General features: G+C 41.2%; 1 protein-coding gene across 1 annotated transcript in view; it reads left to right on the forward strand.

Annotated features, from left to right (window-relative positions):
- The first annotated feature begins 1,653 nt into the window (after positions 1–1,653).
- The window catches only part of DDX10 (DEAD-box helicase 10), a 151,343-nt gene continuing 129,141 nt past the window's right edge, over positions 1,654–23,855 (forward strand). The window contains exons 1-7 of the mRNA XM_039338594.1: positions 1,654–1,875; positions 15,412–15,472; positions 15,575–15,705; positions 17,908–18,066; positions 19,869–19,989; positions 20,880–21,069; positions 23,231–23,357. Coding sequence (XP_039194528.1) covers positions 1,696–1,875; positions 15,412–15,472; positions 15,575–15,705; positions 17,908–18,066; positions 19,869–19,989; positions 20,880–21,069; positions 23,231–23,357 — 969 coding nt within the window. The 5' untranslated portion in view covers positions 1,654–1,695. The remainder of the gene's footprint in view (positions 1,876–15,411; positions 15,473–15,574; positions 15,706–17,907; positions 18,067–19,868; positions 19,990–20,879; positions 21,070–23,230; positions 23,358–23,855) is intronic.

Here is a 23,855-nt window from a genome sequence, read left to right on the forward strand (position 1 = left end):
ATTATTTCTTTCCATATTTCATTTTGGTTGTGAACAATAAAGAGCTTAAGGTTACCTAGAGCTGATAACTCAGTTGATAAGATGGGCATATCCATTAACTTTTCTTGATAATAATATGGAAGTGGTTTGACATCAATGTGATGATTTTTTGATTTCTCAGTTCTATTTCTGATGGCCTCCCATTCAAATGTTATCCAGGTCCAGCCCTTGACTTTTCTGCCCCCAGAACTTGTAGGAAGTAGCCCTCCTTCAAATTATATATAGGTAGTCTTCAACTTACAACCACAATTGGGACCAGAATATATGTTGCTAAACAAGGCAGTTATTAAATGAGTCATGCCTGACTTTACAATCTTTTTTCCATTGTTAAGCAAATCAGTCCAGTTAAGTAAATCACAATCGTTAAGTGAATTTGGCTTCCTGCATAGATTTTGCTTGTTGTAAGTTGCCTGGGAAGGTCATGTGACCCCGGGACACAGCAACCATCATAAATACAAGCTGATTACCAAGCCATGGGGATGTATAATGGTTGTAAGTGCGAGGTTCAGTGCTGTTATAATTTTGAATGGTTGTTAAATGAATAATTGTAAGTCAAGGACTATCTGTATTTTATATTTACTCTACAATGAAGCATAGCTTCAGACTACTTACTGCTTCAGACAGGAAGGCGGTGCAGAGAGTGGTGAGGGTGGCCGAAAAGATCATTGACAGTTCCCTCCCTCCCATCCAGGACATAGCACAGAAGCGTTGCTTGAGTAGGGTCCACAAGATTGCCTGGGACACTACACATCCTTTTCACGACCTGTTTTCCTTGTTACCTTCTGGGAGGAGTCTCTGTGGTATCTGAAGTAGAACATCCAGATTCAGCCATAGTTTCATTCCATACAACATTAACCTTGTGAACTCTCAAGTTTTCTCCTTCGTTATATATTCAAGATGGACAGTATTTAATATTTATTTGTGATGCATATGTAGGGTGTGGGTGTATACATATGTTGTATATAGTATGTTTAGGTGTGTGTCATGTAAGTGTTCACTTTGAAAGTGGGCAACTAAATTTCATTTTTGTTGTGTACCGTGTGCCCACAGTAAAAAAATTACAATAAAGGTTAGGTTAGGTTAGGTTAGGTTAAGCTTAGCTTTAGCTTAGTTATAGTGCACAATCATCAAATACAGTGCTTCCCAAACCTGGGTAAATTATCCAAATAAATCATCCAAATTTGGGTAAAAAAATAATTCTTTGGTTAATCACACATACACCATTGGTCACAATAGAGACTTTTAAATTACTTAAAAGTGTTTATCTACATGGATAAAGGACTTTCTAATAAAAATTTACAGATGGACAAGTAAACAAAAAGTCTGACAAGCACCGATTAAATGCAACGCGTACAATATGTCAGATCCAACACAATAACAAGCACAACAATCAGATCTTAATGGCTGTGGTGTACAATACTGGATGCAACACAATCCAATAGTAAGAACCTTAAACAAACATTATTCTTGCTAATATAAAACGGCAAGGCGCGCAGCCAATCGTTGCATGATGCGCGATCCAGCTGGAAGTTCGGACTACCCCTCCTTCAGGAGGGAGGAGCTTGCCTGTGATGTCATCTCTATGCGCCCGGTTCCTTTCGCGTCGCGTTCTTTCCTTTGGCAGCGTGTTCTGGTCCTCAATTCCACCGAGAAGGGATGGAGGAGAGTCGGAGAGTCGTGTCGGGTTCGGACGCCGACCCGGTGCGCAACTTCGAGCGTTGGAAAAAGAGGTACGCCAAACGCAAAGACAAGCAGCGGCAACAGCGCAAACAAAAGAAACCGGAGTGGGAAGTGGAGAGGGAGTCAATCGCCGCTTTGGAAAGGCGCTACACAGAGGTGAGAAGAGATGCGGGGCATTAGGCCTCTCGGGGACCACTTGTCTCAACCGAAGATCAAGATCCGCTTTGCTCCATTGCCTGTGCCTGGTTGGCAGAGATTGCCTCGTCCTTGAATTGCTTTTGTGTCCCAGATCCATTTTAGAACTATTTAAAAAACGTCTGTCCTAGAACGTATACAGAGTGCCTCTCTCTAACTTATTATCACATATCAATAATTTGGATATTCCAGGTTGGGGAAAAGCTGGATGACCTTTTGTGGTGAGAGAGCCACATGACTGTAATAAGGAGGGAATTCCAAACCACCCGCCCACTTAAGTGACCGATTAGGGATTCAGCAGATAATAAACTTTTCAGGCTGTCATTGTGGGAAAAAAAAGAGGAGCAAGGATCACTATGTACAGTGAGGGAAAAAATTATTTGACCCCCTGCTGATTTTGTACGTTTGTCCACTGACAAAGAAATGATCAGTCTATAATTTTAATGATAGGTTTATTTTAACAGTGGGAGACAGAATAACAACAACAAAAAATTCCAGAAAAATGCATTTCAAAAAAGTTATAAATTAATTTGCCTTTTAATGAGTGAAATAAGTATGTGATCCCCTATTAATCAGCAAGATTTCTGGCTCCCAGGTGTCTTTTAAACAGGTAATGGGCTGAGATTAGAAGCACTTTCTTTAAAGAGAGTGCTCCTAATCACAACTTGTTACCTGTATAAAAGCCACCTGTCCACAGAAGCACTCAATCAGATTCCAAACTCTCCACTATGGCCAAGACCAAAGAGCTTTCCAAGGATGTCAGGGACAAGATTGTAGACCTACACAAGGCTGAAATGGGCTACAAGACTATCGTCAAGCAGCTTGGTGAGAAGGTGACAACAGTTGGTGCGATTATTTGCAAATGGAAGAAACACAAAATAACTGTCAAATCTCCTCGGTCTGGGGCTCCATGCAAGATCTCACCTCCTGGAGTTTCAGTGATCATGAGAACAGTGAGGAATCAGCCCAGAACTACATGGGAGGATTTTGTCAATGATCTCAAGGCAGCTGGGACCAGAAACCAAGAAAACAATTGGTAACACACTACACCATGAAGGACAGAAATCCTGCAGTGCCCGGAAGGTCACCCTGCTCAAGAAAGCACATGTACAAGCTCATCTGAAGTTTTCCAAAGGATATCTGAATGATTCAGAGGAGAACTGAGTGAAAGTGTTGTGGTCAGATGAGACCAAAATCGAGCTCTTTGGCATCAACTCAATTCACCGTGTTTGGAGGAAGAGGAATGTTGCCTATGACCTCAAGAACATCATCCCCACCATCAAACATGAAAGTGGAAACATTATGCTTTGAGGGTGTTCTTCTGCTAAGGGGACGGGACAACTTCACTGCATCAAAGGAATGATATATGGGGCCATGAATTGTCTAATTTTGGGTGAGAACCTCCTTCCCTCAGCCAGGGCATTGAAAATGGGTCGTGGATGGGTATTCCAGCATGGCAATGACTCAAAACACATGGCCAAGGCAACAAAGGAATGGCTCAAGAAGAAGCACATTAAGATCCTGGAGTGGCCTAGCCAATCTCCAAACCTTAATCCCATAGAAAATCTGTGGAGGGGGCTGAAGGTTCGAGCTGCCAAGCGTCAGCCTTGAAACCTTAATGACTTGGAGAGAATCTGCAAAGAGGAGTGGGACAAAATCTCTCCTGAGATATGTGCAAACCTGGTGGCCAACTGCAACATCTGACCTCTGTGATTGCCAACAAGGGTTTTGCCACTAAGTACTAAGTCACATTTTGCAAAGGGGTCAAATACTTATTTCACTCATTAAAATGCAAATCAATTTATAACTTTTTTGAAATGCATTTTTCTGGATTTGTTTTTGTTATTCTGTCTCTCACTGTTAAAATAAACCTACCATTAAAATTATAGACCAATCATTTCATTGTCCATGGGCAAACATACAAATCAGCAGGGATCAAATAATTTCCCTCACTGTATGCTATTTTAAGCTCCGCAGATGTCAGATTAAAACTTTAATAAATTGAACTAAAAAGTTCATGCCATGTGACACACAGTAAGATGGCATAAGATTGCTTTTATAGGGTATTGTATTACATAGTGAAAGACATGATATAGCCTTCCCTAAATGTACATGTTCCAGAAGGAACTTGCATTCACCTGGACTTTTAATCAGCCTTAAAATTAAATGGAAATGATGTAGCTTCCTACCTGGAGAAGTGTGGTCTCCCTCCCTGTCTTTCCCCCACCCCAGTGATAGTGGATTTTAGATGACCTAATGAAAATGGTGGTTCCTCATCCAGGTTTTGGATGTGTAGCACATCCTTGGGATTGTTGGGGAGATTTCTTACATTGTTGGTAGGTCAGCTTTTGCTGCTGCTTTCTGGTTTGTGTAGATCTTATATATATATATATATATATATATATATATATATATATATAGGTCTTTGGTTGTTCGGGTTTTCTCCCGCGTAAAATTGGAAGTGTCTTGGCAACGTTTCGACGAAGTCACATTCGTCATCTTCAGGCTGGTGTTTTCAGCTTCTTGCTTTGAGCAGCAATGTGTGGTTTTAGCTGTTTCTTCCTTTTAACTGCCAGTGAGGGTATGAACTGATTGGATGGGAGCTTGGCTGTGTTCTGATTGGGTGGAGGGGTGTTCTGAATGGTTAGGGGCTTGGCTGTGCTCTGATTGGCTGGGGGAGTGTTCTGTTTGGTTGTGCTCAGGTTAATCTGAGTTGCAGAGGGGTTTAAGATTTTGGGGTTAGGGAGTCGTTTGTCAATAAGGGCAGGTTTCCAAATGGCTGGTAGGCGGGAGGTATCATCTCGCTTGTTCATGCTGTGTGGGCGTTTTTCTATCTCGATGGCTTCTCTGATTATTCTGTTATTAAAATGTTCACTTTTGGCAATGGTTCTGGTATTTTTAAAGTCAATTTCATGTCCTGTGGCTTTAAGGTGTTGGACCAGGGAAGATGTTGGTTCCTCTTTTTTGACTGAGTTCTATGTTCTTCAATGCGTGCACTTATTCTTCTGTTGGTTTGTCCGATGTATGTGGTGGGACAAGTGGTGCATGGGATTTCGTATACTCCTTGATTTTCTAATTCAATTTTATCTTTGGGGTTTCTTAAGATGGTGGATATTTTTCTGTTTGTGCAGAATGCTGTTTAATGTTGTGTTTGTGGAGGATCTTACTGATTCTGTCTGTGGTGCCTTTTATGTATGGGAGGAGGGCTTCGCCGTTTTCTTGTTCTCTGTCTTGGATGTGGTGGGTGGTTTCTTTTTGGATTAGGTTTGTAATCGATTTCTATGGAATCCATGGATGTTAGTACATTGGTGAGAGTGGTGTAGTTCGGGTTTTAGGGGTGTTCGTCAGCTAAGCGTTTTGTTCTGGAGATGAGTGTCTTGGCTACAGAGTTGATCTGTGCCCTGGGTGGTGGTGTTGAGAGAGCGTGCAGATAGAGGTTTGTGTGTGTTTCTTCTGGTAGATGGTGTGTCCTAGGGAGCCATTGGATTTCTGGTAGACTTAAGACATACAGGAAGGAAGTTGGTTGTTAGCTTCTGTTCCATGGTGAACTGTATTTTGGGTGTAGGCTGTTGAGGTGTGTGAGGAAGTTGTCCAGTTTTTCTTTCCCATGTGGACGATTATGAAGGTGTCGTTCTACATATCTGAGCCAGAGTTTGGGTTTGTGATCCGATTTTTCTAGAGCTTGGGTTTCAAAGTGTTCCATGTAGAGATTTGCAATGACAGGTGAGAGGGGTGATCCCATGGGTGCTCCTTCTGTTTGTTTGTATTTTTGTCCATTATAGATGAAGTAGTGTTGGATAGGCAGTGGTTGGTCAGATCTAAGATGTGTTTGGGGGGGTTATATTTGTTTTGGATAGCTGTCAAGGCTTCTTTGATAGGCACTTGGGTGAAGAGGGATATGACATCGAAGCTCACTAGTAGGTCGCTGGGCTGTAAGTTTTGTTTCTTTATGATCTCTATAAACTGGAATGAGTTTTTTACGGGTGAGGTGATGGATTCTGCATAGGGCTGTAGTTGTTTGGCGAGAAATTTGGCTAGGTTTTGTAGAGGTGAGCATATGGAGCTGACTATAGGTCTGAGTGGGGTTCCTTCCTTGTGTATCTTGGGGAGACCATAGAGTTTGGGGCATCTGGATGATTTCTCTCTGGGAATGATTCTTTGCTGGATCTCTTCGCTAATGGGGAAGGCTTTTATTTTGGATCTAGTGGTTTTTTTCCAGGTAGGTGGTGGGATCTGTGTTTAGGGGTTTGTATGTGGAGTCTTTGAGTAGGTTGGTTAATTTGGTTTGGTAGTCAGATGTGTTCATAACCACTGTGGCATTGCCCTTGTCTGCTGGTAGGATTATTATGCTGGTGTCTTCTTTCAGGTTACGTAGTGCTGTCTGTGCCTCTTTGGGTAAGTTGCTTTTGGGTGGCTTGCTGGTGCAGAGGATGTTGGTGATTTTGAGTCTGATTTTGTTAGCGTCATCGGGGTTGATTTTGGTCAGGCTGGTTTCAACTCCACATATAATGGTTTCAGGGGGGATGTGTTTGGGAGCGACTGCAAAGTTGAATCCTTTGGAAAGGACATTGGTTTCGGCTTTGGTGAGGATCCTATCTGAGATGTTATGCACTGTTTGTTTCATGTGTGGCTGTGAGTGAGGAGGGGTTTTGTTTCTGGCGTTCTTGTAGTCTTCAGAGTTTGTTGGTGTGTGTATCTGTCTTGAGGGTGGTCTGTGTTTCGGCTCTCCAGACGGCGAGTTGTTTGGATTTGTCCCAAAGTGCGGGGTGGATCTTGTGCTGAGTTTGAGGTGGAGTGTGAGGTGATCTTTGTTAATTCGGGTATAGAGGAATCTTTTTGTAGTGAAGTGCATTTCTGATTAGGGCCAATTCGTTCTTTTCAGGATCCTTTTGGTTGGCTGACAGAGTTGGAGTGGAATTCAGTTCGGAAAACATGTGGGGATTAGATTTGATTCGGCAGTTAGTAGGAATGCGAGGGTCACATAAAATGGAAGCTTTTGGACTTCAAGTTTTCATAGGTCCTGTCAGATGGTGGATTTGTCATCCCAGTAGAGGTTCTATATTGTTTTTCTGAGGTTTTCGCGGGTTATTGTGTATAAGGTCTTTGGTTGTTCGGGTTTTCTCCCGCGTAAAATTGGAAGTGTCTTGGCAACGTTTCGACGAAGTCAAATTCGTCATCTTCAGGCTGGTGTTTTTAGCTTCTTGCTTTGAGCAGCAATGTGTGGTTTTAGCTGTTTCTTCCTTTTAACTGCCAGTGAGGGTATGAACTGATTGGGTGGGAGCTTGGCTGTGTTCTGATTGGGTGGAGGTGTGTTCTGAATGGTTAGGGGCTTGGCTGTGCTCTGATTGGCTGGGGGAGTGTTCTGTTTGGTTGTGCTCAGGTAGTCTGAGTTGCAGAGGGGTTTAAGATTTTGGGGTTAGGGAGTCGTTTGTCAATAAGGGCAGGTTTACCAAATGGCTGGTAGGCGGGAGGTATAATCTCGCTTGTTCATGCTGTGTGGGCGTTTTTCTATCTCGATGGCTTCTCTGATTATTCTGTTATTAAAATGTTCACTTTTGGCGAATGTTCTGGTATTTTTAAAGTCAATTTCATGTCCTGTGGCTTTAAGTGTTGGACCAGGGAAGATGTTGGTTCCTCTTTTTTGACTGAGTTCTTGTGTTCTTCAATGCGTGCACTTATTCTCTTATTTATTCCCAGAGAGAAATCCATCCAGATGCCCCCTAAAATCTATGGTTCCCCAAGAACACAAAGAAGGAACCCACTCAGACTATAGTCAGCTCCATAGGCTCACCTCTACAAAACCTAGCCAATTTTCCGCCAAACAACTACAGCCTATGCAGAATCCATCACCTCACACGTAAAAAACTCATTCCAGTTTATAGAGATCATAAAGAAACAAAGCTTACAGCCCAGCGACCTACTAGTGAGCTTCGATGTCATATCCCTCTTCACCCAAGTGCCTATCAAAGAAGCCTTGACAGCTATCCAAAACAAATATAACCCCCCAAACACATCTTAGATCTGACCAACCACTGCCTATCCAACACATACTTCATCTATAATGGACAAAAATACAAACAAACAGAAGGAGCACCCATGGGATCACCCCTCTCACCTGTCATTGCCAACCTCTACATGGAACACTTTGAAACCCAAGCTCTAGAAAAAATCGGATCACAAACCCAAACTCTGGCTCAGATACGTAGACGACACCTTCATAATCTGGCCACATGGGAAAGAAAAACTGGACAACTTCCTCACACACCTCAACAGCCTACACCCCAAAATACAGTTCACCATGGAAACAGAAACTAACAACCAACTTCCCTTCCTGGATGTCTTAGTCTACAAGAAATCCAATGGCTCCCTAGGACACACCATCTACCAGAAGAAAACACACACAAACCGCTATCTGCACGCTCTCTCACACCACCACCCAGCACAGATCAACTCTGTAGCCAAGACACTCATCTCCAGAACAAAACGCTTAGCTGACGAACAACACCTAAAACCGAACTACACACTCTCACCAATGTACTAACATCCAATGGATTCCATAGAAATAAGATTACAAACCTAATCCAAAAAGAAACCCCCACTAAAATCCAAGACAAAGAACAAGAAAACGGCAAAGCCATCCTCCCATACATAAAAGGCATCACAGACAGAATCAGTAAGATCCTCCATAAACACAACATCAAAACAGCATTCTGCACAAACAGAAAAATATCCACCATCCTTAGAAACCCCAAAGATAAAATTGAATTAGAAAATCAAGGAGTATACGAAATCCCATGCACCACTTGTCCCACCACATACATCGGACAAACCAACAGAAGAATAAGTGCACGCATTGAAGAACATAAGAACTCAGTCAAAAAAGAGGAACCAACATCTTCCCTGGTCCAACACCTTAAAGCCACAGGACATGAAATTGACTTTAAAAATACCAGAACCATTGCCAAAAGTGAACATTTTAATAACAGAATAATCAGAGAAGCCATCGAGATAGAAAAACGCCCACACAGCATGAACAAGCGAGATGATACCTCCCGCCTACCAGCCATTTGGAAACCTGCCCTTATTGACAAACGACTCCCTAACCCCAAAATCTTAAACCCCTCTGCAACTCAGACTAACCTGAGCACAACCAAACAGAACACTCCCCCAGCCAATCAGAGCACAGCCAAGCCCCTAACCATTCAGAACACACCTCCACCCAATCAGAACACAGCCAAGCTCCCATCCAATCAGTTCATACCCTCACTGGCAGTTAAAAGGAAGAAACAGCTAAAACCACACATTGCTGCTCAAAGCAAGAAGCTAAAAACACCAGCCTGAAGATGACGAATGTGACTTCGTCGAAACGTTGCCAAGACACTTCCAATTTTACGCGGGAGAAAACCCGAACAACCAAAGACCTATATACAAATACCCGCGAAAACCTCAGAAAACAAATATCGAACCTCTACGGGGAGGAAATCCACCATCTGACCAGGACCTATGAAAAACTTGAAGTCCAAAGAGCTTCCATTTTATGTGACCTCGCATTCCTACGTAACTGCCGAGATCAAAATCTAATCCCCACATGTTTCCAACTGAAATTCCACTCCAACTCTGCAGCCACCAAACGGATCCTGAAAAGAACAGAATTGGCCCTAATCAGAAATGAACTTCACACAAAAAGATTCCTCCTAGACCGAATTAACAAAGATCTCCTCACACTCCACCTCAAACTCAGCAACAAGATCCACCCCGCACTTTGGGACAAATCCAAACAACTCGCCATCTGGAGAGCCGAAACACAGACCACCCTCAAGACAGATACACACACCAACAAACTCCGAAGACTACAAGAACGCCAGAAACAAACCCCTCCTCCCTCACAGCCACACATGAAACAAACAGTGCATAACATCTCAGATAGGATCCTCACCAAAGCCTAAACCAATGTCCTTTCCAAAGGATTCAACTTTGCAGTCGCTCCCAAACACATCCCCACTGAAACCATTATATGTGGAGTTGAAACCAGCCTGACCAAAATCAACCCCGACGACGCTAACAAAATCAGACTCAAATCACCAACATCCTCTGCACCAGCAAGCCACCCAAAAGCAACTTACCCAAAGAGGAACAGACAGCACTACGTAACCTGAAAGAAGACACCAGCATAATAATCCTACCAGCAGACAAGGGCAACGCCACGGTGGTTATGAACACATCTGACTACCAAACCAAATTAACCAACCTACTCCAAGACTCCACATACAAACCCCTAAATACAGATCCCACCACCTACCTGGAAAAAACCACCAGAACCAAGATAAAAGCCTCCCCCATTAGCGAAGAGATCCAGCAAAGAATCATTCCCAGAGAGAAATCATCCAGATGCCCTAAACTCTATGGTCTCCCCAAGATACACAAAGAAGGAACCCACTCAGACCTATAGTCAGCTCCATAGGCTCACCTCTACAAAACCTAGCCAAATTTCTCGCCAAACAACTACAGCCCTATGCAGAATCCATCACCTCACACGTAAAAAACTCATTCCAGTTTATAGAGATCATAAAGAAACAAAGCTTACAGCCCAGCGACCTACTAGTGAGCTTCGATGTCATATCCCTCTTCACCCAAGTGCCTATCAAAGAAGCCTTGACAGCTATTCAAAAACAAATATAACCCCCCCAAACACATCTTAGATCTGACCAACCACTGCCTATCCAACACATACTTCATCTATAACGGACAAAAATACAAACAAACAGAAGGAGCACCCATGGGATCACCCCTCTCACCTGTCATTGCCAACCTCTACATGGAACACTTTGAAACCCAAGCTCTAGAAAAATCGGATCACAAACCCAAACTCTGGCTCAGATACGTAGACGACACCTTCATAATCTGGCCACATGGGAAAGAAAAACTGGACAACTTCCTCACACACCTCAACAGCCTACACCCCAAAATACAGTTCACCATGGAAACAGAAGCTAACAACCAACTTCCCTTCCTGGATGTCTTAGTCTACAAGAAATCCAATGGCTCCCTAGGACACACCATCTACCAGAAGAAAACACACACAAACCGCTATCTGCACGCTCTCTCACACCACCACCCAGCACAGATCAACTCTGTAGCCAAGACACTCATCTCCAGAACAAAACGCTTAGCTGACGAACAACACCTAAAACCCGAACTACACACTCTCACCAATGTACTAACATATATATATATATATATCCAGCATTATGCATTTCAGTTTAATTGTAGAATAAAATTGCTGCCTATGGAACCAGAACCGAAGAGTGATTTGGTAGATGGTAGGGAGAAAGGGAATAGTATGATTGGTTGAAGTATTGACATAACAGTGAGATATCAATTTATAACAGATGTTCTATTCTGTAGGAGAACCAGACGGTCCTACTAGGATCTAACGGGCCTGGCTACTGTGAAATTCTATGCATCAAGGTTTGGTGATGGCACAATTTTAGAAAGGAGATTAGGCTAATGTATGCAAAGCCTGTTGATTAGGCTAATGTATGTAAAGACGTTTGGGATGGTTTTTCTAGTCAGAAAAGCTCTGCATCTAATACAGTTGGCATAGCACATGGATGGGAAGAGCCAACTGGTGATTCTGTCCTGCTTACGAATTTCCCAGAGGTATCTGATTGGCCTCCGATAAAGAAATAGGATGCACCTTTGATTTGATCCAGCAGGACACTCTGGAAATCAACTCTGACTGTTCTTTGGAAGGACAGATACTGAAGCTCAAATACTTCGGCCACCTAATGAGAAGAGAAGACTCATTGCAAAAGACCCTGATGATGGTAAAGATTGAAGGCAAAAGGAGAAGGTGATGGCAGAAGATGAGATGGTTAGATAGTATCATCTACGCAGTGAACATGAATTTGGGCAGACTCGGGGAGACAGTAGAGGACAGGGGGGCCTGATGTGCTATGGTCCATGGAGTTGTAAAGAGTCAGATACAACTTAATGATTGTACAACCACAACAGAGTTTATTGAATTAATCACCATTAGCCAAAGTAACCAAAGGCATTTAGCCATACAGCATGATTGATAAATCATGTCAGCTGGATTCACTCAATATTCTAAAGCTCAAGGAAACATATCAGCCCTCTTTTTTTGCCTAGATTTTTCTCTGTCTCTTTCATTTGCATGATAGGAAGTAAGATTTTGTTGGATCTTGTGCTAGATGTCTATCATATCTCCCTCACATTCTAGGAGTCATGTCTATTAAACTGTTGTTTGATCGATTATGTGCCATCAAGTTGTTTTTGATTCCTAGTGACAATATAGATTTTTCTCCATGATGATCTGCCTGAACCTAGTTTCTCAGGTCTTCCAGTTGTGCACTCATCACCATGATAACTGAGTCCATCTACTGTGCTGGTGATTGTCCTCTTTTTCTCTTTCCTTCCAGCATTAGCATTTTCTCCAGAGAACTAGGTTTTCAAATAATGTTTCTGAAGTAGGATAATTTGAGCCTGGTCATTTGTGGCTTGAATGAGAACTCTGGGTTATTTGTTTAATGATTCACTTGTTTATTTTCTTGACTCCTCATGGTATTCTCAGGAGTTTTTTGTTGTTGCCTTTAAAACTCAAGCATCCAAGTTGGTGTGAGCTGAAAAGAAAGCCTATGATCTGAATTTGGGAAAATAATACTAATTTAGCAAAGTGGCTTTTTCACTCCCCTCTCCAACAGTATGAACCATAACTTCAGGCAAAGTGAAAAGTGTGTATGTGTGGAGGGGGGAGTTCAAGTCTTTATATGGAGTTCAGATACGGGTGATACATTTAATACATGTTAATGTGTCAGAAAGCAACAATAAAAAACATTGATTAGACATGAGAAAAGACAGACATTCTTATTGCTTCTTCTCCTTTCCCATCCAGCTTTGTTTCTTTAACACTTGCAACATTCAAGGACTCCAAAACATGGCCTTATTGTTTAGATTATGAATAAGCTAGTATTTGCATGTAAATAAAAAAAATGGCTTTTCCAAAAGGAAAACACTGTTTCCTAAACATCAAAAGGACACATGATGTCATGCTAAAATGCTGATATTGCCGTTATTTACAAGGTAATAATGAAGTCTAAAATTCTAGGTAACACCTGTGGTCAAAAGCATCAATACTGTTATCCTACCTGTGTACAAGAGGAACATAATTTTATATTTAATGTTTATAGAATTTTTTTTCTTCAGCGCCTTTCTTTGAAGGCAGAAATTATTTTAAGCTCTTGTCAAAATTAAATCTGTGTCTAACTGACATTTTGAGAGTTCTACTGTGTTCCAGTGATGAAAGTTTGAGTCAACAAGAAAAAGCATTAAGCTGATAAGCCTATAACATGGATTCTTAATTTATATGTGTGTTATATCTGAAGTGGAAATAATTAGGTAAATATGCTGTGAGGATATATATTTGATTATAGTACATATTCTAAGAAAAGCCCACCTGTGATCAGTTTTTGTGTCTGCAGTTAGGCAAATAAGTAATGGACATTAGATTCTTATTTGGGAAAAATAGGTTGAAATATGTGGAGATGGCATTGTTCCTTCTGTTTTCTTGGTCATAAGTATAGTCCTGCTCTTGCATCTCATTTTGGAGAGCTGCACATTGACTAAAGTGAGTGGATTGCATCTAATGGGGAAAAGGAAGGCTTTAGAAATGGGTGAAAAATTACAGGGGCTGTCAGAAGTTCAACTTAGATTTTCCAGCATTACTGTTTAGCAAATTTACTGTTTAGTAAATCAGCATACTGCTGAGAGCTCTTGTCAGAGGGACCAGCTGGTCCTTGGCATGGAGTTTTTGAAATGAGTCCAAGAGTTGCATATGGTCTGAGGACAAGTTGCCTATCTCTTCTCGGTGGAGTTTAGGCTGGGCTGTTTTTCAGTCAGTCTTTCTACTCCAGCCAAGCAAGCAAAATCTGTCCAAAAATAAGGATCAGTGGAGGTGATAGCCAGTTCAGCACTGCTTTTTGAATGTTCTCCAGTTGCCTTTGGCCATCCATTTTTGTCTCTTTCCAAGTGACGTGGAAGTCAGTGATTTTCTCCCCTTCCTTGTTGATATTTCTCTCTTTTTTTCTTTTTCTTTCTGCTGGTCTGACCAGATCAATGAGGGAGAATATTTGTAGCTCAGGGTTGAAATCAAGGGTCCTTGGTGTTCTCTGACCTTGATTGTTTTCCTGCAGATGTTTCATTATCCAAACTAGGTAACATCCTCGGTGCATCACTTCAAATCTTCTTTTCATTTAGGAGCTGCTGGGATGTTCTCTGCCTTTTTAAAAATAACTTCATTGTTGGAACATAGCCTGATTATTTATTTGTTTGCTAGATTTATATCCTGCTTTTAATTCAGGAGTCCAGTGCAGCACACATATATACATCTTCCTCCTGCTTTCCCCTACAACAGCCTTGTAGGATAGGCTGGCCAGAGAGAGATGGAATGGTCCAGAGTCATCCAGTAAGCTCTTACGGCTGAGGGTAGACTAGAATCTGAGCCTTGGCAATGCCAGACAGCGTCTTAACCACCATATTGAGGACAACATATGGCAAATAGAATAATAGGAGCTTGCTGTCTGGACTAAAAATATGATTTTTTTAAAAAAAAACATTAAATATGATGTTACTGGTTTTCTAGTTACCTCATACTTCTAGCAGAAATATAAGATTCCACTAATTCCTCTATTTTACAGGTAGTCCTCAACTTATGATCATAATTGAGCCCAAAATTTCAGTTGCTAAGCAAGACAGTTGTTAAGTGAGTTTTGTCCCATTTAATGACCTTTGTTGCCACAGTTGTTAAGTGAATCACGGCAATTGTTAAGTTAGTAATACAGTTGTTAAGTTCATCTGGCTTTCCCATTGACTTTGTTTGTCAGGAAGGTCACAGAAGATGATCTCATGATCCTGGGACACTGAAACTGTCATCAATGTGAATCAGTTAACAAGTGTCCAAATTTTGATCACATGACCATGAGGCTGCTGCAACAATTGTAAATGGAAAAAATTGGCCATAAGTCACTTTTTTTTCAGTGCTGTTATAATTTTGAACAATCACTAAATGAATGGTTGTAAGTAGAGGACTACCTGTATAGAAAACTTCACAATGCGAGAATGTGGAAATGGCTGTAATCTTTTAGAAATTTATTTGGAAAAAAGTCTTACAGTATATAGCTCCTATTGGGACATTTGCTTCTGAGTAAAACACATGCAAATGTGTTATAAATCTGTTTAATTAAACTATACCAATATTGAATATTAATCATAGCAGCATAGGAAAGGCACAAAAAAAACGTCATCAAAAGCAATGTTAAATTGTATAATGGTACAGAACAAAACTGAGAGGAAAGTGAATAAAATACTCATTTTTGCAAAGGCATATTAAATATAAATAATGGTAGCTTGCAGAATCTGGGCATGTTCTTTAGGTATTTTAAAATTTAATGAACTGCTTTATTTTTTTTTCCAACACAGATAAATACAAATGACATTACAAGATTTTCTGATTTCCCACTATCCAGGAAAACTCTGAAAGGTAAGAATGGAATCCTTGAAGATAAAAAAGTCCTCAAATTGAAAATTCTGTTTTATTTGTTGAATGCTGAATCTTGAGGTTATGTCTTCTGTGTATCATCAGGCTTACAGGAAGCTCAGTATCGCATGGTGACTGAAATCCAGAAGCAGACCATAGGTTTGGCATTGCAGGGTAAAGATGTGTTGGGAGCTGCCAAGACAGGATCCGGCAAAACGTTGGCTTTCATTGTACCTGTAAGTAGGGAAATACTTGTTGTATATCATCATATAAGCTAATAATGCATCTTATTTGTATTAATGGATGAGTTAGGAATCACTGAAGGATTCATTGTCTTGGCCTACGATAAGGAAGACTCTGGCAAGTAAGAATTAGTTATCCGGCTATTTCAGACCTTGTAGATTGTTCTGATCTGTGGTTCCGGGCTAGGATGGGCAACAAAATTATGGGAGTTACAATTCAGCGTATCTACAGAGTTGGGAAAGGTTGCTCTAAATAGAAACCTTTATTCAAACAGCAATACCAATAGCATTTAAGCATATATACTGCCCTGTAATGCTTTATAGCACTCTCTGGACAGTTTAAAATGTAAAAGCATTGCCCCCCAACAATCTGGGTCCTCATTTTACTGACCTCAGAAGGATGGAAGGCTGAGTCAACCTTGAGCACTGTCGGGATCGAACTCCAGGCTGTGGTCAGAGTTTGCCTGCAATACTGCACTTTAACCACTGCGGCAATGGCGTTCTAATAATTCATCACGCTCATAAATTGCTTATTTTTGCTTGTATCATGTGATACAAACTGCATAAATCCATTTTTAAAATGTTCAACATTTATGTATTGCCTACTTTTCAAACTGTAACCAATAGATGTATAAATAATATATAGCTTTAAATAATAAAACCTAATAATATCAAAGCATCAAAATTATAAAGTGATATGTTGTAGTGTTTGATTGATAAGCTTAGCACTGGCCTTTTTGTGGGAATTTAAAACGGCTTAGACTTTCCTAGATTGGGGGATTCTGGTCATAATCACTAGTGCCCTAATAATTCCCTGATTGGACTATAGCAATGCACTATACATTAACTTACCCTTGAAAAATTTGGGACCCTTCAGCCGGTGCAGAAAACGGTGACACGGGCAGTTTTGTGTGTTTCTGGAACAGCACATATTACACCTCTGCTCCTGAAGCTCCATTGGTTGCCAATTTGCTTCTAGGACCAAATCAAGATGCTGGCTTTAGCCTTAAAGCCTATAATGGCATGGAACTGGCTTATCTGAGTCACTGCCCATCCCATCAGGTCATGTAGAGGGGAGATCTTATAGATATGCTGTGAATTTGGTCTGCTAAGGAACTACAGTATGTCCAGTCCCAGAAGATGGGCCTTCTTAGCCGTGGTTGCCCACCTTATGAAACATCCTCACTCCCCATTCCCGGTTAGTGCCATTCCTGTTAATATCTCAGAAATTCATTAAGAACTGACTTTGTCATCAGGGTACCCAAGGAGACTAATGAAATATTGAGGTTAACATTTGCTGTCTCTTATGTTTTATATATTTTAACAAAGACTGTTCTTAATGACTGCTGAAGATATGATGCACTTGAAAAAAAATATTTAGGACCTGTCCTTGAAGTAATGACTGTTGCTCCATGTGATCACATTTTGCGTGCTTGGCAACCAGCTTGCATTTACGACCAATTGCAGCATCTACCAGGCACATGACTTTTGCTGTTTTCCAGCAAAAAAAGATGCCCATTGGATAAAATGGATTTGGACTTAACAATCAGATGATTTGTTTAAGAAGTGCATCATTCGCTTAACTGCAGTGACTTGCTTAATGCATGCCACAAAAACGGTCGTAAAATAGAGTCTGGTCACATGGTGACTCAGTGTAAACTGCAATGATTTGTGACCAAAATTGTGATCATAAATCAGTTTTTTAATTAATTCTTTTATGCTGCCCAGAATAGTTATTGGTGAGATTTTTGTGAGCCCACATAAATTTGATACATAAACAAGCAAGCTTTGTAATTGTCAGGCAGGTGCATTTTCCTTCTAAAGAGACTGAATTGGGCAGATGATATGTTCTGCCTTGTCAAGCTGCAGGAGCGATGCCATTTTATTTGATGAGTGTTTTAATGCACAAGAAGCATGTCTTGAACATCTATTCATTGGAAATAGATACCTGTGGATGCATAGTCCATGTGCTAAAGCCCTTTCTCCAGCAAAGTGATGCGGCTGCAGGGCTTTTTAGAAGTCAGGAGCCCCATTGTTTGCAAAGGAGAGTTTCACTGCAGAGATTTTTGAAGTGAGTTATTGCTTCAAAAGTTTGCCTTAGAAGGGAATGTTGTTACTGGTTGCAGGTTAATAATGAAAAAGGAGAGGAGGAGAGCATCTGATAGAATTTCTAACCAGTATTTTTTAACTCTTCAGGCTCTAGAAATCTTATACCGCCAACAGTGGACTGCCATGGATGAACTGGGTGTTTTGATAATATCTCCTACCAGAGAATTGGCTTACCAGACGTTTGAAGTCCTGCGTAAAGTGGGGAAAAATCATGAATTTTCTGCAGGTCTAATCATTGGTGGAAAGGTAGGCTCTCCTTTTAAAAAATAATTTATTAGAGCAGTGGTTCTCAACCTTTTTAATGTTGTAAGTCAAGGACTACCCAACCTGTCGTAAGTCGAGGACTTCCCCTGCCTGGGAGCGCCGCGCATGCGTGGTGCCGCCCCCTGCGCCGGCTGAGGCATAGCTGGCAAGCGGCAGAGATGGCGCAGGGCGACCACCGGCTAGGCCACCAGCTGGCCCAGCCCAAGGGAGGTAAGGCACCCACTGGGCCCCACACACGCCAGCAACCCTCCCTGCGCCCGCCGGCCTCCCACCCCTGGCCCTCTTTTACTTACATTTTTAGTAGTTGCTCAGCAGGGAGGGGTGGAAACTTCCAGACAGCTCGCCTTCGCTGCAGACAACTTGCAGCACCGTTTGCATAATGGGACTTTTGGCGGGCTCAGCAGGGCAGAGACAGCCTGGACAATTCCTATTGGCTTTTGAAAGCCAATAGAATTAGACTCTATTCAAGAGAGTCTATTCTATTGGCTTTCGAAAGCCAATAGAATAAAAGGGAGTAGAACAGCCAAGGAAAAGGGGAAAAAATGGCGGACTGCGTTGTTTGGTGACCCCCGTGAAATGGTTGTTCGACCCCAATGGGGTCCCAACCCACAGGTTGAGAACCGCTGTATTAGAGCCAAGGCGCTCTCTCTTCCTGTCTCTCCCTGTCCCTCCCCCCCTCTCTCTGTGTCACTCTCTCTCTGTCACTCTCTCCAACCCTGAGGCAGGAGTCAGTCTTGCTATTTCTATCCTACTATACTATGCTATGCTATGCCATACTATTTATCTTTTTGCGTTAAGTTGAGGAAGTGTTGGTTGTGTTCCAGGATTCATTTTAGATAACAATAACAAAAGCAAGATTGGTAGGTGATACTTTCCCTGTTGGTCCACAAACCATCTCTAACATAACCCCCCACCCCCCATCAGGAACTTAAGCCAGCCAGCCGAGACAGGTTTTGATGCACTTCTGGAAGGCCAAAAGTGTGGTAGCAGGCAGCAAAGGCTAGAAGCACCAGGTTAGAAAGCAGGAGACCATTAGTTCAAGTTCTGCCTTAGATATAAAAGCCATTGGGTGACTTTGGGCCAGTTACTCTGTCCTGACCCAATTCACCCCATAGAGTTGTTGTGCGGAAAATAGGAGGAGGAAGGGATATGTTCTCGCCTTGAGTTATTTTTAAAAATAAAGGCGGGATACAAATAAATGAAATAAAATAGCAGAGCCACTGCAGAAAAACCCCACTTCCTCACAACATAAGAGAACACTCCAAAATCTGTTTATAATGCATTATTAAAATAAGGAATTTGTCCAATCAGTGATATATTACTTATCTGTAGATAGAAATTTCAATAAAAGCAGGAACCTTGTGCAACATACAGTATCTAAACATCTCCCATTAGCCACTGTTAATGTAAGTAATTGAGGTTGGTGAGATAATAATTGACTGAGCTGGGATCATTTCAGATTTCATAAACCATTGTACAATCACTTTACAAGTGTTATTCTTTTCCCAAATAAATATTTTTGTTTGTGATCTGCCAGTGGTTTGTGGAGAAATTGGGACGTTGTACTCACAGAAATTATCACAAACCGAAGGCTATTTCATCTTCAGCATTTTGTGTGTGTGTGTGTAATTTGTATGCAGATGTACATTTCTGTGTTATTGAAAAATGGAGAAAATTCTGATCTTTTCTGCGAGGTGGTGTGCCATGCTCAAAGTGGCTTTGTCTGTGTGAATGCTCTTTGTGAAACTATGCATCCTAAATTCCCAACCAACCTGCTTTTTCAGGACTTGAAACAAGAATCAAGCAAAATCCATAATATGAATATCCTCATTTGTACTCCTGGTCGTCTTTTACAACACATGGATGAAACCTCGTATTTCCATGCCTCCAATCTTCAAATGCTGAGTAAGTATAAAATATTAGTTGGTAGCCTCTGATCTTGTATCTGTTCAGTATGAATTCTGATCTGGAGCTTTGCTTGAAATCTTAATAGGAATGCTACTGCCTTTTAACCTTAAACTTTGTATGGAACTGATCCATGTATATTGCTCTGGGCAATTTACAGCATGCAGAAAATATTTCTTAAAATGGAAGTAAAGGGAAGTATATACTTGTTCAAACTTCCTGGACAAGACTCCTAAATGTCTTAATGTTTTAAAATTTAAAGAATTGTGTAGGTGGTTGCATAGAAATAAGAACAACACTAATGTTGAATGCACAAGTCTGTGGTGTTATGTGCATGTGGGACAGAGCCCAATAGATGTTTACAAGCACCTCAGCACATTTGGATGATATGTAGGGAACTCTCAACTATATAATGTGAAACATCCAACTGGTGGGATCCAGGAAGAGAACCTTCTCTGCCACTTCCCCTGCACTGTGGAAATCTTGCTCTCATAGGTGAGGAAAGCCCCTGATCTCTCGGCCTTTCACAAAAGTGTTAGCTGTGTAACCTTGTGTGGGAGACACAGTGGCCCGCACAACCATGGGGCTGGCCAGCTCCACGAGAACACCCCCCTCCCACTGCCTGAATTAACAACTGTTAATCCTTCTTTTGGAATTCTTCACCTTCTGAAGTTTTTATAATATTTTTATAATTTTAAAACTTTTAATACTAAATTATTCTGATTTTAATGTTTAATTTTATTGATGATATTATACACCAGTCAGATGGGAGATGGGCGGTTACGAAATATAAAGAATAAACAAACAAACAAACAAAGTGTTTTATTTAATCACTAAAACTTTTTTTAAAAAAAACTCTGATTTCCCCCAACCTGTTTTTCTCATTCTAGTCCTTGATGAAGCTGATAGAATTCTGGACATGGGCTTCGCTGATACCATGAATGCAATTATAGAGAACCTTCCCAAAAAACGGCAGACCCTGCTTTTCTCAGCCACGCAGACCAAATCTGTGAAGGACCTTGCTCGGTTGAGCTTGAAGGATCCAGAATACATCTGGGTGCATGAAAAAGCAAAGTTCAGGTTGGAGCTCAGCTTATGTAGCCTTTAAAGAAATATGAGTGTTTTTGGTACTGAATTGTTTTTCTCCATTCGGAACCTACTTGTTGCGTGGGGTAGTCTGGGAGTTTCCAGTCTTGGTCTTAGAATAAAGCAGGCCAGTAAATTGGAGGGGCACATCCAGGATGTCTTTGTTTCAGTACTTGCTTTTTCATTTCAACAACCGTGTATACAAGAAATCACTGTAATGTATAACTTTGGGACCTTGGGCAGAGAGCTGCAAGCTAAAGTAAATGTATAAAATAGTTGATTTAAAAGAGACAAGACCGACTAACAGTGCGACTATTGGAAGCAGCCCAGGTAATATTTGATTTTATCTCTAAGTCTTTATTTCTCAAAGGTTTGGGATTGACTATACCAGTGGTTCTCAACCTTTTTAATGCCGCGACCCCCAACCGGTTGTAAGTCAAGGACTACTCAACCCGTTGTAAGTCGAGGATTACTCAACTGGTGCAGCACCGTTTGCAGAATGGGACTTTTGGCGGGCTCAGCAGGGCAGAGACAGCCTGGACAATTCCTATTGGCTTTTGAAAGCCAATAGAATTAGACTCTATTCAAGAGAGTCTATTCTATTAGCTTTCAAAAGCCAATAGAGTAAAAGGGAGTAGCACAGCTAAGAAAAAGGGGAAAAAAATGGCGGACTGCGTTGTTTGGCGACCCCTGTGAAATGGTCGTTCGACCCCAAATGGGGTCCTGACCCACAGGTTGAGAACCACTGGACTAGACAATCTGATGTCCAATTACTAGATAGCTTCCAGCAGTTGAATTAAAAAGGATTGCAATAGCAGACAACATAATGTAGAGTTCTGTGTGTGTGTTTTTAAGATTACAACTTGAACAAATTTTCTGGCAAGCTTTTTCAAGTTCCTCAGGTCCTGTGAATGCTGTCCTTATGGCTTGTCCTGTAAGAGGATTGACTTCTGGGGTGAACAAGTTATCTTTTCATTTCCCACTTCCTTGCTCTGAACTTTAGCTTGGATTAGGGAGCAGCAGTTCCCACTTATTCCCTTTTTTTGGTTCCAAAATATATTATACAGTTGCCCATCTCAAAAAACACCACCACGCATACAAATGTAATAACAATTAAAAACCAAATGCTCAGACAAAAAAAAGAAAGATAGTGAGGGTAAAACAGTAAAATTGACATCATATAACCACCTTGCATACTCCACTGGACCTCCGAGGTCGATGAAAGAACACATTTTAAGGGACTTCTGAAAGGCTAACAGGGATAGAGCTAACCTTACCTGAGCTGGTGGAATGAGACAGCTCGCCATAGCCAACTTGCCGCCGTCAACTCGCCACAGGACAATTCAACAATTCAATTTCTTTATTTAAAATAATTTAAAAAAATATTCTAATTTTTGTCATTCACATTTCATTTTGTCCCTCCTTTTGGCATCCTTTCTTTAATGATTCTATTCCACTATTTCTTTGATATTAGTATAGCTCTTGTCCTGTGGCGTGTTGTCCCTGCGAGTTGTCCCTGGCGAGTTGGCCATGGTGAGTTGGCCATGGCGAGTTTTCCCGCAGTGAGTTGTCCCGCAGTGAGTTGTCCCATGGCGAGTTGGCCACGGTGAGTTGGCCATGGCGAGTTGTCTCGCAGTGAGTTGGCCATGGCGAGTTGGTTGCGGTGAGTTGGCCATGGCTAGTTGTTGTAGACCTTGAAGGGGAGATGGTGTTTCAAAGAGTAGGAACCACAGCAGAAAAGATGTACCATCTGGCTCCTGCTAGATGGAGCTACTTACTAGATAGGACTTGCAGCATGCTCCTCCTCAACCTGATGGGATGGGTAGATATAACTGGGGAGAGGCGTTTCCTAAAATAACCTAGCATCAGTGATTTGAAGAACTGAATTTAATTTTAATTACATTTAAATGATAAGTGTAACTAAACAAAGTGACATTTATATTTTGCCTTGGCCCTTGAGAATAAGGTCTCTTGCAAATGCCGTGCAAAAACAAAGGATATGCCCTCTAGCTTGGAAAATGTTGGACATCTGGTTTCACTTAGATAATGCTTTGAGGCACATGTTTACTTGAACATATATTGCTTGTTTTTCGTTGTTTTTTTCCCCTCTGATGTTTTTATCTGTTATTTATTTCTCCTTCTCTGGTACTTTCAGTACTCCAGCAACTTTGGAACAGAACTACATTGTTTGTGAACTGCACCAGAAAGTCAATATGTTGTACTCTTTTCTGAAAACTCACCTGAATAAGAAGAGTATTGTATTTTTTGCAAGCTGTAAAGAGGTATTACATAATCCCATCTCCTACAATTTATAAAGAACCGTGTTCGTTGTAATTCATAAAAATCAAATCGGTAACAGGCAGGCAGGGTGTTGCATCATAAATTATCCACCAATATATTCTACGGTACAAGTAGTCCTCGACTTACAAGAGCTTGTTTAGTGACCGTTCAAAGTTAACAATGGCACTGAAAAAAGTGACCTATGTTAGTTTTTCACACATTGCCGCATCCCCATGGTCACGTTGATCAAAATTCAGACGCTTGGCAACTGACTCATATTTATGACAGTTGCAAGTGTCCCACTTGGCAAGTGTCTCATATTTATGACAGTTGCAAGCGATCACCTTTTGTGACCTTCTGACAAGCAAAGTCATTGGGGAAGCCAGATTCACTTAACAGCCATGTTACTAACTTAACAACTGCAGTGATTCTACTTAACAACTGTGGCCAGAAAGATCGTAAAATGGGGCAAAACTCATTTGACTGTCTCACTAGCAACT

The sequence above is a fragment of the Crotalus tigris genome, unplaced genomic scaffold, assembly GCF_016545835.1.
Source record: "Crotalus tigris isolate CLP2741 ecotype Arizona unplaced genomic scaffold, ASM1654583v1 scf7180000017710.2780689, whole genome shotgun sequence".
NCBI classification, from domain to species: domain Eukaryota; kingdom Metazoa; phylum Chordata; class Lepidosauria; order Squamata; family Viperidae; genus Crotalus; species Crotalus tigris.